The following is a 13971-nucleotide window of genomic DNA, read 5'->3' as shown; positions in this document are numbered from 1 at the left end:
CGATGCAGGGAACACGGGTTCGTGCCCCGGTCCGGGAAGATCCCACATGCCGCGGAGTGGCTAGGCCCGTGAGCCATGGCCGCTGAGCCTGCGCGTCCAGAGCCTGTGCATCCGGAGCCTGTGCTCCGCAACGGGAGAGGCTGCAACAGTGAGAGGCCGGTGTACCACGGAAAAAAACAAACAAAAAAAAAAACTTGGACATTCCTATCTCTGAGCCTTCATTCAGGCTCTCTGCTTGAATCAATCAAGTCAATCTTAGTCTCAGTCTTAACCTCTCCCTCTCTCCTTCTCCCTCTCCCTCATTTCTCTCAACACTTTAGAGATATTGTTCACTGACTTCCAGCTTTGATTGTAGTTATTGGGAAGTCATTTCAGCCTAATAATTGATCTTGTGTGAATAGTCTATCTTTTCCAAGTTTAAGGACTATGGCTTTGATGTTTGCTGCAGTTTCCCCACAATGTGTCTAGGTAAGGATTTTTTTTTTTTTTTTTTTATCCTGCTTAGTACAGGTTGTGCTTCTCCTGCTTATGGACTCATGCCCTTCCTTGAGTTTTGGAAAATTCCATGTGGTCAATTTTTTTTATCATTTCCTCTCCCCAGCTTTTTCTATCTTCTGCTTCTAGGACTCCAATTAAATGAATGTTAGACCTTCTCAGTTATTTTCTATGCCTTCAACTTCTCTTTTGTACTTTCCTTCTCATTTCTCTGCGCTAAGGTTTAAATAATTTCTTTCTGAATGAACGATCTGCTGTTGAACTCAGCCACTCAGTTTTCAGTGTCAACAATTGTACTTTTTATCTCTAAAAGTTTGATTTGGTTCTTTTCCAAGTCAGTCTATTTTTTTAAGGTATTGGTTTAATTTATCATGGTTATTGCTGGCCCTTTCTGGTGATTAACTTATTGATTTTTTTAAATTTCTATAATCATAAATACAGAATCTAAAGCCTTTATGGGTCTAGATCTGAGGGCCATTGTCTCTGCTGACTCTCGCTCATGGTGGCATGGCACACTTCCTTGAGTGTGTGGTGTTCTTTGATTGTGAAGCCATGCTTGTTGGAGCTCACTCTGTGGGAAATTCAACGTGAAGATGCTTATCCCTGGAGGGCAGTGGTGGCTGCTTATTCTGGAACCTTTTAAGGGTCTCAATCTAATGGGGAATTCTCAGATTCAGTAATATCTGCCTTCCCCCTAGCCTAAGATTCAGTCTGTTTGTTGACTGTGAGTTTGATATTGACATTTACTTTCAGGGAACTCCTTCCTGATTTCCTTTCTTGTTGCTCACCACTCCCCATTAGGTTTTAGCTCATGATTTGCAGGAGGTGGGGGGAGGAATGCTGAGGGTTTTTTCCTTCTTTACATCCTTCCAACAATGTATTAGGAATTGCATGTAATTCCGGATCTCACTGTTATGTGGCAGGAGGGCCCTTCTGAGGATCTAGTTCCCTCATGCTGCTGGAAGTGTAAGTTGCATCTCACCTCTCTAGCTCCACCGCTACCCCCAAGTCCAGGATGTCATCAGTTTTTCTCACTTGATTATTGCAACAGATACCTAATTGATCTCCCACATCTACTCCTGTCCCACTGTGATCCCATATCCACACAGCAGCACAGAAACCTTCTGAAAATGTATCTAATCTCTTCTGTCAGTGCATCCTCTGATATTATGGCTCCAATCTCTTCACTGTCTTACTCAGGCACCATCGATGACTCCCTAGTGTCTCCAGAAGAAAGTCCAGACTCTGGCCTCCTCCCCAATCAACCCCCATCGAGTATTCCATCTGGCCTGGCTCACACCTGACCTCAGAAGAGGATCCATGGAGATGTGCCTTAGCATCTTTGCCAAAGCATCTTTAAGAACTAACTCATTCCCCTTCCTCCAGGAAGCCTTCCTTGACCACACTAGCCCTCACTGCCCTCTATCATGCCAGTGATGCCTCACATACCTCCACCCCACATTGCAGTCGTTTTAAAAAATAAAAGGCACCCACAGACACAAGACAGTTTCGATTTTTTCTTCCTCCCTGTTCTGGGTAAATGTGTTTTATTTTTCTATCTGTCCATAAGTTCCTTGAAGTTAAGCCTTAGATGTCATTAATTTAATTCCACCCCCTTGGGTGGATGTTTGAGGCACACTGGGGACAGCTCAGTGGACAGGTTAAGAACACAGACTTAGGAGGCAGGCACAGCCTGGTGTCAATTCCCACCTCTGCAACATCTAGGAGGGACAAGTCACCCCACCTCTCCAAGCCTCACTTCCCATCAGCTGTGAATTTGAGATCATTCTGGTGCATACTTCATTTGGTGTTGTGAGGACTAAATGTAAAGTACTTAGCATTGTGCCTGGCACATAATAAGCCCTCATTAAATAGGAGTGATGATTATGATGATTGGCACATAGGCTGTCAACTAACGCTCACTAATGAAAAAATATATTATTATATTACTCAATAAATGGTGTCAAGACAAGTAGTAGTCATCTAGACAAAAAATAGTAAAGTTTAGTCCCTACCCCATACTTTGTATCTGGGTAAATTCCAAATAGATGAAAGACTTAACTGCAAAAAAAAAAAATGGAAACAAATTGTTGCTTGAAAGAATCATGTAAAAAATAATTGTCTTAATCTTAGGGTTGAGAAAGCCTTTTAGGTATCACAGAAAATCAAAAGCCAAAAAAAATTGTTGACTACAAAAAAAGAAACAAATTTTCTTCTGGAAAAAATTGTAATCAAAGTCAAAATATAAGCCACAAGGGAGAAAAACATTTTGCAGCTAATATGACATTTTCCTCACATGTAAAGGGCTCCTACAAATCAGTAAGAAAAGGCAACAACTCAGTGGGTGAACAATACACATACAATGTGAATAGACAATAGACAAAAAAGGAAATAAAGTGACTCTTGAATATATAAAAAGGTCTTCAATCTCACTCATAGATTCAGAACTCTAATGGAAAACTGATGAATTCATAAAAGTGCTAACAAAAGATCAAGATGAAAAAAACTTAATTACATGGGACTCAGTGAACTGATGAGGATGATTATAATTTCTGTGACTTTCTGTTTGAATAAAAAAAAAAATCTCACTCATAGGGAAATGCAAAATAACCCACGCTAAGAGGCAATTTTTTTTTACCTATCAGATACAAGATCCAAGCGTTTGGTATTTGTTGGCAAGGGTACAGGATGGGTTAAACTGTTAACTCCTCCAGGGAGGGTAACTTAATTACTATAATAACTATCAAATGTGCTAATGTGGGTACGCTTTGATCCAGCAAATCCACCTCTAGGAATTTATCAAGCTGATTGATGTAACTTGCATATATGTGTGCAGTCACGTTTGTACAAGGCTAGTCATTGCAGCATTGTTTGAACTAGGAAAAGACTGTCAACAACCCAAGTGTCCATCACGAGGGGACCAGACAAATAAATGATGGCACAGCCAGCACTGGGTGGCACAATGGAGCGCCACGGAGTCATACGAAGATCAAAGAATGCGGAAGCTCTGGGGACACCATTAGGGAAAGATCTCCAAGGTACATGGTGAAGTGAAAAGACAGGGTACAGAACAGATGAGTTTAATAGGCTACCATTCCTATAAGCAGAGAATAAAAACACATATAGTATAGAGTTAAGATCACAGACTCTGGGTCTTCCCTGGTGGCGCAGTGGTTGAGAATCTGCCTGCTAATGCAGGGGACACGGGTTCGAGCCCTGGCCTGGGAGGATCCAACATGCCGCGGAGCAACTAGGCCCGTGAGCCACAACTGCTGAGCCTGTGCGTCTGGAGCCTGTGCTCCGCAACAAGAGAGGCCGCGACAGTGAGAGGCCCGCGCACCGTGATGAAGAGTGGCCCCCTCTTGCCACAACTAGAGAAAGCCCTCGCACAGAAACGAAGACCCAGCACAGCCAAAATAAATTAATTAATTAAAATTAAGATCACAGACTCTGGAACTAGACAACTTGGTTCAAATCCCAGCTGTCCCACTTAATAACTTTGTGATCTTGGGCAAGTTATTTAACCCCCTGTGCCTCAGTTTGTTCACCTATAGAGTGGGCATAACAAGAGTACCTATCTCTTAGGGTTATCACGATAATTAAGTGAATTGATACGTGTAAAGCACTTAGAAAGTGTTCAGCATACAGTAAGCACTATATAAGTGTTTGCTGCTATTACTATTGTTACTTGCTTGCATATATTTAAAATGTCCCTAGAAGGACATACAAGAAACTGACAACACTGAGGATGAGAATGGAGTAGCTGGGGGGACTTCCCCGGCAGTCCAGTGGTTAAGACTCCCCGCTTCCACTGCAGGGGGTGTGGGCTGGATCCCTGGTTGGGGAACTAAGATCCGGCATGCCGTGCAGTGTGGCCAAAAAAAAAAAAAAAGAATGGAGTAGCTGGGGTAAGAGGGACAGTTTCATGGCTAATTGTATCTTCTGAATCTTGACCTATGTAAATAAGCTAACCGCTCAATACACGAACTAAATTAAAATGAAAAACAAAAGCAACAACCAAAATAATTTTCCCCTGAAGGCTCTGTGTTGCCCCGTGCTGCTGGCTACGCCCTTACAACTGCCACCCGCTCTGCCCTCTGCCCGGCTGGGGGCCAGTGCCCCTCACCCACCTCGGGGGTCAGCTGTAATGGCCTCCCTGCTCAGTGAGATCTTGCCTATGATGTCGTCGTGCCTGCAGAAAGGCAGGCAGATGAGGGTCCAACTTAGCGACCCCTGCCCCACCCGTGGAGAGGTGGAGGCAAGGCATCAACGGCTGGGTGGGTGGGTACTGTGTATTAGGGTGTCCCGCCTTCCCTCAGATGCCCAGGCTTGGGTCCCCAGCACACACACCCCACGGTATCCTCGTCCAGCACATAGAAGGCCAGATGGTGGAAATCCAGGGGCAGGTGCACTGTGTACTCCTCCCCCCAGAAGGGGCTCAGGCTTCGCCAGATGGTTGCTGTCCTGCAAAAGGGGACATGGGGGGCTGGGGGCCTTCAGGCCACACAGGCAGCAGATACCTGGGGACACACACACACACACACAGGGATCCAGACACATACACACCCAGAGCTACTCAAATACACTCAAATACAGCTACAAACACACACACTCATACACTCAAGAATCCAGGCATGGAAACACACACAAATACACACACAAACCCTGACCCTCACACACCCAGGGACCTCAACACACACACACACACACACACACAAACACACCACACACTCCCATGGGGATACACACTGAAACAGAAATATTCACAGATATACCAAGGAAGCCAGAGACACAAAGAGACACATTCACACATATACAGATATACATATGCATCCTCAAAATTTTCTAGAAACACATATCTGTGTGTTTCTACATATAGACACGTGCAGACACACAGAGAGAAAACAGAAACATTCACACAGAGACACAGAGAAAAGAAATGCCCGAACATGGAGACACACATAGACCCACAGACACACACTCACATACAGAGGGTGATATGCAGCAGAGATACACACGCAGAATCACACTGTCACACAGTAACTGACAAGACACACGATTCCATCCAGCCATTCATTCATTCACTCCATAAACACTCACCCTGACCTATGTGCCAAGTCTTGGGGGCTATGGAGAATCAGAGGTCCCCACCCAAGGTCCCCACCCCCACAGAGCCTTGCTCAGCAGACTGGTGTTCCCTCCTGAGCCCTTGTGACACAGTGAAAGAAGTTCTGTGATCGGTTAGCTCAGTGGTGCCCACTGGGGTGAGGACAGGAGGGGTCAGGAAAGGCTTCCTGCAGGAGCTAGTCAGGCAAAGCAGGGAGAAAGGATGAGAACAAGTATTCCGCATGATTGGAAGAGCACGAGCACATGCAAAGGCCCTGAGGCAGGAATGGTGAGTTTGAGGAACAAGAAGATGGTGGTTGGGAGGCAGGGATGTGTGAGGGGCCAGGAGACCATGAAGTCAGCAGAGGCCAGAGCACTCAGTAAGCAAGGGGAACCCCGGGAGGGTCGGGGACCAAGACAAACCCAGAAACAGACACACATACATCTTCACCCCAACACCTCTGCAGATGCACTTCCCTTTACACAATGGGGAGAAAAGAACCTACTTTGCCCAGTGAAGACACACCAAAATTTACGGTTGCAAAATTTGGTCTGCACACCTGCCACTGTCTTCCTCCTTCCTTCCACACACCCTTCCCCAGCAAAGAGTATGAACGTGGACACACACACACACACACACACACACAGCCCAGGGCCCCAGCATCGGACGGACTCTTCTCTCCAAACACCCTCTTCCCGCTACCCTGACCTCTTCCCGGCTGGAAGGCCCCTCAGGCTCCCCAGCCCCCGAGCTGAGAAGCTCCTCAGAGCCCAGAGGGGGTGAGAGCCTGGGGTCACACGGAAAGTCAGTCTGTGGGTTTGGGGGTGGGGTCACAGCATGCGATAAGGGGCAACACAAGCACAGAGAGAATGATGGGGGTTGGTCGGCTGGTGCGCTGCAGGCTACCCTTCTCCACACGGGCTCCCTGCCCCCAGCTCCCGGCCCATCTGGACCAGAACTGGTGCCAGGAGGATGCTGAATCCTGCTGTCTCCATAGGAACCGAGGCCTCAGCCGCCGGCCCACCCACACCCTTCAGGCCTGCGGGGGCTGAGAGCCGTCCTTCAGCCCAGCCCAGCACAGCACAGCCCGATGTCTCCCCAGCCCGAGACTCGCTCACACACACCAAACATCTTCACATCCTCACATGTGTTCACAGTGGCGCCTGTGTACCCAAATAAGCAGGCATTGGTGCACACGTGCATGTACACGGCAGCCCACGTGTGCACACACACGTATACCCCCCCACGCTTGTACACAACATGAACCTCTGAGCCTGCACACCCCCAGGGACACGCACCAGTGGTCGCAGGCATTCACACCAGCCCTCCGACATCCCGACACACACTCACAAGCAGGCCCAGCCGGGCGCACATGCACGCCCCCCCACCCCCCTGCACACACACACGTACACACCCCGGTGCCCGCAGCACCCAGCAGGCCCGGAACCAGCCAGCCCAGCCAAGCGTGAGATGCCCATCCCCGGGGAGGCCACTGCGGAAGGTACAATCTGGCCGCCACTGAGTCAGCCCAGGACGCCAGCAGGGACATCATCAGGACAAGAGGGAAGGGGGAAGATGTCGGCCAGTTGGTGGGACCAGATGGAGAGGGGAGCCGGCGCCCCCTCTGTCTGGGCCCATGGCCAGGGTACAAAGCACCCACCATCAGGCCCGCGAGTATCCCCTTGGGGTAAATGTTGCCCTCCCCCAGGTCCTCTTTTCAACGTGAATTCTTGTGCCTGGACTCCCCAGGTCAAGATGGAGCCCCGTCCCCTGGCCCTGCTCCCTTTGCCCTCCCCTCCTTACCTGGCCACCACTTCGTCGTCCACTTTCACTATGCAGTAGGGGTCACTGCTCCCAGACCTGCAGAAGGAGGAGGTTTGGGGAGCGGGCTTGGGGGAGCAGCCGTGGGTGGGGATCCCAATCTGCCTTCATTTTACAGATGGGGGCAACTAAGGCCCAGAGAGGGGAGGGGATTTGCCCAGGGTCACACAGCAAGTTCAGTGGAGGCAGGACCTCTGGGGACCAGCAGATGATGTCATGGCTGTCCAGCCCACCCACTGCGGACCTCCTTGAATGGGCCCTGGGCTTCCACCCAAAGAAATAGAACATTGAGACATGAAGCCAGAAAATTTGGAGTTCCGGTCACAGGAAGCCCAAAGCGGTGGTCCAGAGCACGTGCTCTGCTAGGGAATCATCCCTGGCCCCAAGCTTACTAACTGTGGAACCCTGGCAAGACCCCTTCCCTCTGTGGGCCTCAGTTTCTCTGCTCCGTAAGTCGGGTGTAATATTTTCACATACCCCCTAGGGTGGTTGGAGGAGCTAAAGAAGCTAATGCACGGTGCGATGCATCATGGCCGACCCCAGAGCTTTCCCACAGGTGCCTGAATGCCACCCTCAGGGTAAGCATTGCCCTCTCCATTGGGAGTTTCCCTGGGACGGGACTCCCCATAGCTCAGCCTTCAGCGAGGATGGACAGCTGCTCTCACTGCAGGCACAGACCAGGGCACCCAGACCTCAAAACTCAACCAGTAGGAGAAATGGGCTCCATCCCCTTGAGTAGCCATGAGCCATAGGCCAACCAAAGCCAGTTCCAGCCCCGCTTCATAGTAAGAGTTACTAGTCCATCCCAAGCTATCGACCAGGGGCCCTCATCTCTTTCCCCAACCCCCGCCCCCTTCCCATCGCACAGGCTTCCTTTGTCTTCCACTAAGCTCAGTCCAGCCTCAGGGCCTTTGCACTTGCTGTTCCACCTAACTAAGACACCCGCTCTGTTCCTGATCTTGTCATGGCTGGCTCCATCCTATTATTCAAACCTCAGCCCAAAAGTCACCGCCTCAGAGAGGTGGTCCTTGATCACCACTGTCCTCCAACAGTAGACAGTGTAAAATTGATCTCCGATCCCTCTGAGCATGTGAAATCATCTTGCTCCGTTTCTCTCCGTTTAGTGTCTGTCTCCATGGCTACCTGCAACTTCCGAAATCTGATTTCCTGGGGGGAGGAGCTGTATTTCCCCACCCTCACCTCCTCCCACCACCGCAGAGTCAGAATTTGAACCCAGGTCTGTGGGGTTCGGCACACATGTTCTTCACCAATGCCTGCACCCCAGCTCACGATCCCTTGTCCAGATGGCCCCCTCCCCTGACACCCCAGCCCCCGACCTCTCTCTGCCCCCTCTCTCAGCTCCGTTTGTCATTGATCCACAAATGCCTCGGGGATTCCCAGGAAGAGGGCCGCTGGCACCGGGAGCTGCTCCAACCTCGTCTGCTGGCTGAGCCCTCCCCATGCCTCGGTTCCCTCTGTGGACTCCTTCCTCTAGTTCCCTCTGCCGGGTGTACCTTCATTTCCCCATCTGCTCTCCATCCCTGCACACCTCAGACTGGTTGGTGTCCTGTGTCCCTGAACTCCTCTCTGGGTTCTACCTCTGACCTCCCTTCTGCGTAGTGCCCCAGGCCTCAGTTTTCCCATCTGATCTATCCCAAACCCATTGGGCGGAGTAACCCTGCGAGCCTCAGTTTTCCCATCGGGCTCCACCCCCCTGGATGCCCGTGGCTGGTAACCCCCTCTATCTCATTTCTCTCTCTGGGTCCTCTCTCCCTGAGCTTCTTTTAGGCGGGCTCCAATCCCTCAGTTTCCCCAGCAGCAGATGTGGGGCAAATGGGCTGGGATCCATAGAAAAGGGCTGGGAGCCACGCCTCCTCCCGTCTACCCAGCCTGACCCCTGGGTCCCTCATGGGAGCCAAGCACGTCAGCTCCAGGACTCTGACGCACAAGGGCCTTATCAGGCTCCTATCAGGCAGGGGCAACAGTGGCGGAAGGGAGCTGCCCCTTCCAGACCCTCAATCTCTCTAGACCCTTGGCCTCTCCCACGGCTCCTGCCCCACCTCAAGCATGGGAAAGCAGGCCCATCTGCCGTTGCCTGCCCAGTCTGGTTGGGGCATGGGGGCAGTCAGGGTTCAAATCCCAGCTCTGTGACCTTGAGCAAGTGACTTTGCCTCTCTGAGCCTCGGTTTGCCCATTTGTAAAATGGAAATGCTAATAGGACTACTGGAAGTGTTAAACACAGGACCTGGCTCATAGGAAGCCGTCAAAGACATAACAGCTGCTATTATTAATGACAGAAATAACTCTCAAATTATCAGCTGAGGCCTCCTCCCAAGCCAGGCCCAAACCCCCTCAAACTGGGTGAGGCTTCAGGAAGAATCTGGGCCCTCTCCCTTAGGAGAGGGAAGAGAGGACATATCCATCTAAGAGTCCCCACAGGCATGGAGATCCCAGCACGCTCTGAGGGAGCCCCTCTGAAGGGCACCAACAGCCAGGGAAACTGAGGCAGTGTGGCTGGATCCCCCACTGGGGCTTAGTCACTCTCCTCTCTGGTTCTGGGGCATGGCCCACCTCAGAGCTCACCTTGGCCCGGGAACTTGGGGGAGGAGGGGTGGCCAAGAGACGCAGGGACCAGGTATGAGTCAACTCCCTCCGCAGAAGAGGCAGAGGGAGCCCTGCGAGCCATGGCCGGGTCCAAGGACAACATCCGTCACTCCCTCATGGCCCTCACCCGGGACTGGTGGAGGGGCCGGAGCAGCTGGCCAGGTCAGCAGCTGGCAGGTCCCCAGTCCTGACCTCACTGCCTCGACAGTTCCAGAATCACTAATTGTCGGGTGCTCTGAGAGGGCATCTCATAAGAGGGGAATCAGGGGGCTCGTCCAGATGCTGCATTTGCACAGCAAGCGAGCTCTCTGCCTTCCCCAGGTGCGTGTTTTCTTGAGGTCGCTGATGAGGATGCGGGGAGCTAGAACTGCTCTCTGCAGCTTCCCCCTTGACATAGCTGCAGGGTTGGGGAGGGGGGATGTTCATGAAGTCAAAGGTAGGATACTCCTCACTGGGGGCCCACAGCTGGGGGAGTCAGAGCACAGCTAAGCCCCAGCCTGTGCGAAGGCTCAGAATCCACGGTCCTGCTCACCTGGCCAGCAGGTAAATGCTAAGAGGTTCTCCACCCTCAGCTGCATGCGGCTTGGAGACTCCTGTCCAGGGTTTTCATTGCCCAGATGGGAAATCCAAACCCAAACAGGACTAGGTTCAAGGTCATACAGCCAATGTCCTGCCAAGGATCCCACACCTGTTTCAGGTGCTGACACCCTTAGAGCCCCTTCTGGGCTCCAGGCCAGGCAGGAGGGGGCCCCCTCCCCCCATTCTGCTGACTCGGCAACTGCTGACTTAGCCCTGAGGGAAGCACAGCGAGGACTGGTACTAAGGGGAACCTGAGGGTCCTCCAGCCCCATCACACCTGGCTAGGGAGGGGGCTGCAGGGGGAAGTTGGCTCTTCAAGCGGCTTAGCATCCAGGGAAGGTCCCCATTGGGCTGGGAGCTGCTGGCTGGGGAGCTTAGGGTTTTGGGTCAAGAGGACCCCAGTTTCCCCCAGGCCTGGCCGGTGGGCCACTTGGTGACACTCTGCAAACCTAAATACCAGATGCACACAGAGGAATCCTGGGGCCACCTGGATCCCAGGCCCTCTGGGGCTCCTCCCCAGGGTTCTCTTAACAGGTGCCCACCCAGGCCTGGAGAAACCCCACCTCCAACATCTGCCTGGACTAAGAAAGAGAGCCCCCCACCCCTAAAGCCCCTCCCCAGCTCTGACAGAATCCGACCCTCTAATCCCCAGGGCTGAAGCCCTGGAAGACCCCCTTTAGCACGTCCCAGGAACAAAGACACCCCTTTCCTGGGGGCGGGGCGGGGCATCTGCTAAGTCTTGGTGTCCCCTCCCACCATGAAGCGATAGGCGTGGGGCCTCTCGCCCCATGAAGGTGGATCTGCCTCAATACTCGGTCTCAGACAAGAACCCCCGCCCACTTCACCGACCTTCCCTGGCACGCGGAATGAGCGACCCCCGCCCCATCCCATGCCTGGAACGCCCCCCATCCCCGACTGGCCCCGGGGGTACTCACACGTCCTTGGCGGGCAGCGCCCGGCCCTCCACGACACGGACATTCAGGGAGCTGCTCTTGGCCATGGCGCCCAGCCCCAAACTTTCCGGCCAGGAGGACGTCCAGGTTCCGAGGCTGTACCGCGGCGGGGAGGGCGTCTACGTGTCACAAACAGCGAGCCTGGCACCCTGTCCCGGGATCCCAGCGCCGCCTGTCCGACACGCGGGTAGCTGAGCGAGTGGTTTCCGAAGGAGGAGAAAGGATAGGTGTCCGGGGAGGGGGCGCCCCCGCCAGACTCTACAGGTAGGAGCTGGGCGCCGAGCCGGCTGAGCGCGCGGGGGACACCGCCAGCCCTTGCCTCCTAGTCCAGCGCTCCCGGTGGGCAGGCGGGGAGGACAGGGGGCGGGAGGGGCGGCCCAGGGCCCTCCCCGCAATCCCGCCTCCCGCGGGGCACCCCGCCCGCCAGTTCCCGGGCCCCCTCGCGCGCCCTCTGCCGGCACCCCAGCCAAGCGTGCCAGAGCGCACCGGCCTCGGAGCCCCGGGCGCCTGGAGGCTGTGACTGCCAGGTGGAGAGCCGCCCACGGCCATGATGGGCGTGGCCGCAGGCTCCTAGTGAGTTGGCATCGGGCTCAGAAGACACAGTATGTCCCCTGCCTGCCTTGCCTCCAGCACGTTCACACCTCCCCGGCTCTCCCCTGCCTACCATCCCCGCGCCGCCTTCTCGGTCCGACCTCGTTGTCCCATCCCGGAGCAGTATCGGAGATGGCGGGAGGCGTCGCTAGAGAGAGTCACACCCTCCCTGGGGGTCCTTTTCAGAGTCAAGGGAGGGGCCGCGAACATCCCCTTCCATCTCTTTTAGTTTCTAATTAAACCCAGACTGTGCGTGTGGCAGATCCCGCGTCACTGGCTGGCACTGCGGGGGAGGAAGCCGCGGCCGGAGGGGGAGGGGAGGGCTTGAAGATCACCACGGCAATGATAAAAGTCATCTACAATTGTTTGAACGCTTACTGTGTGCCGGGCACTGTTCTAAGCGTTTTACAAGGATTAGCTCACCTTCGTCCTCACAATAATTCTATGCATTACTTACTATTGTACTAGTCCCCCCCCCCTTGTATGGATACACAAACTGAGGTTCAGAGGGATTAAAGAGCACTCGGAAGGTCTTACAGTCAGTCATTGATTTGCCTCTCTGGATTTGAATGCTGACTCTGCCATTGGTAGCTGTGTGGTCTTGGGCAAGTCTCTTAACCTCTCTGTGCCCTGGTTTGGTTTTCTCATCGGTTCATATGTTATTATAGTATCTCGCTCACAGGGTTTTGAGAGAATTAGATGAGATAAAACAGATATGAAGGAAGCAGATACAGATCTCAGAACACCGACAGGCACATAAGAAGTTTTCAGAAAGTGTTTGCTATTATTATTATTGTTCTTCAAGGCATAGTTCAAATATCACCTCTCCAAGGAAGTCTTCCGGGATGTCCTCCCATGCCAGGCAGAGGTTTTCTCCCCTTTTTCTCTGCTCCCACAGCTCCAGGTTTGCACAGTTTTCGAGTTTTAAATGTGATAATGTGACTGGAAAGGCCTGTCCCGGACAGATACACACACACTATCTCTCCCCATGAGTTTGTTGTTTACCTGTCTAAGAGTTCTCAGAAGGGACTCTTTCCGGTCAGGTCAACCCAGGGCTGGGCACCAACGCGAAGGCTCTACTTACTGATTTCAGGAGTCAATGCCCAGACTGGCAATTCCGGAAGGGCCCTGCCCAGCCACAGGAGTAGCCCCGTGATCTGCTTCCCCGTCTCCCTCCTTGACTTCCCACCCAGCACCCCAGCCAGGCTGGTGAGGAATTCAGATCCCTGGAACTCTTTCCCTGGCTGGCCTCCATCTGGTGAGTCCTTCCAAAGTCTGGGCCTCAGTTACCCCATCTGGGAAATGGGCCTAGCAGGGCTGGCCCCAAGGCTTAGAAGTATTGCAACATCCTTCAACAGGGTATGAGGGGTGATGCACCATTGATTCCAGAGCAGTGGTAGCCCTGAGGGAGTAGTTAAAGCCCTCCCATAATCTTTATCAGTTACCCCAGATCCTCAGGAGGGGAAAATGGTACTTGTTATGCGACTGCTACTTCAAGACAGGTGTCCTGCCTCTCCCCGCCCCCACTCACCTAGGTGGGAGCTTGTGGTGAAATCTTTTCTTCTTAAAAAGAGACCTCAGATAGGCTATCCAGCCCCCAGGGACCCTTGATGGAACCTGGGGGCCTTGTCCTAGGGCCACCTGGGATGCCAACCAAACCACCACCAGCCATCTTGGCCCAACTTCCGGAGCTGAGCAGGAAGCCACATTCCCAGACGCCCCTCCCCAGGCTCCCAGGGGGGTTACAAAGGCTATGGACTGTGCCAGCCAGGCCTCCAGGGAGCTAGCTCTGTCACCTATCCAATATCCAGCGTCTGGCCC

General features: G+C 53.0%; 1 protein-coding gene across 7 annotated transcripts in view; it reads right to left on the bottom strand.

Annotated features, from left to right (window-relative positions):
• RASAL1 (RAS protein activator like 1) overlaps nucleotides 1-12421 on the bottom strand; it is a 32926-nt gene extending 20505 nt beyond the window's left edge. For 3 of the 7 annotated variants that reach the window (XR_004040401.2, XM_060310142.1, XM_030860459.2), the window contains exons 1-5: nucleotides 12224-12421; nucleotides 11542-11678; nucleotides 7406-7462; nucleotides 4846-4959; nucleotides 4626-4687 (exon numbers count right to left, since the gene is read on the bottom strand). Coding sequence is in view for 5 of the 7 variants with exons in the window: in XM_060310142.1 (XP_060166125.1) it covers nucleotides 4626-4687; nucleotides 4846-4959; nucleotides 7406-7462; nucleotides 11542-11678; nucleotides 12224-12226 (373 nt within the window). In the remaining 2 variants the exon portion in view is untranslated. Of the gene's footprint in view, nucleotides 1-4625; nucleotides 4688-4845; nucleotides 4960-7405; nucleotides 7463-11541; nucleotides 11732-12223 lie in introns of those variants that run through there. The other 4 variants (XM_060310143.1, XM_030860453.2, XM_060310144.1 and 1 more) reach the window with 4 other exon arrangements.
• Nucleotides 12422-13971: the final 1550 nt, after the last annotated feature.

This window comes from Globicephala melas, chromosome 13 (genome assembly GCF_963455315.2).
Source record: "Globicephala melas chromosome 13, mGloMel1.2, whole genome shotgun sequence".
Taxonomy (NCBI): domain Eukaryota; kingdom Metazoa; phylum Chordata; class Mammalia; order Artiodactyla; family Delphinidae; genus Globicephala; species Globicephala melas.
Note: the sequence above shows the minus strand (reverse complement) of the source record. Positions and strands in the feature narration are given on the sequence as shown.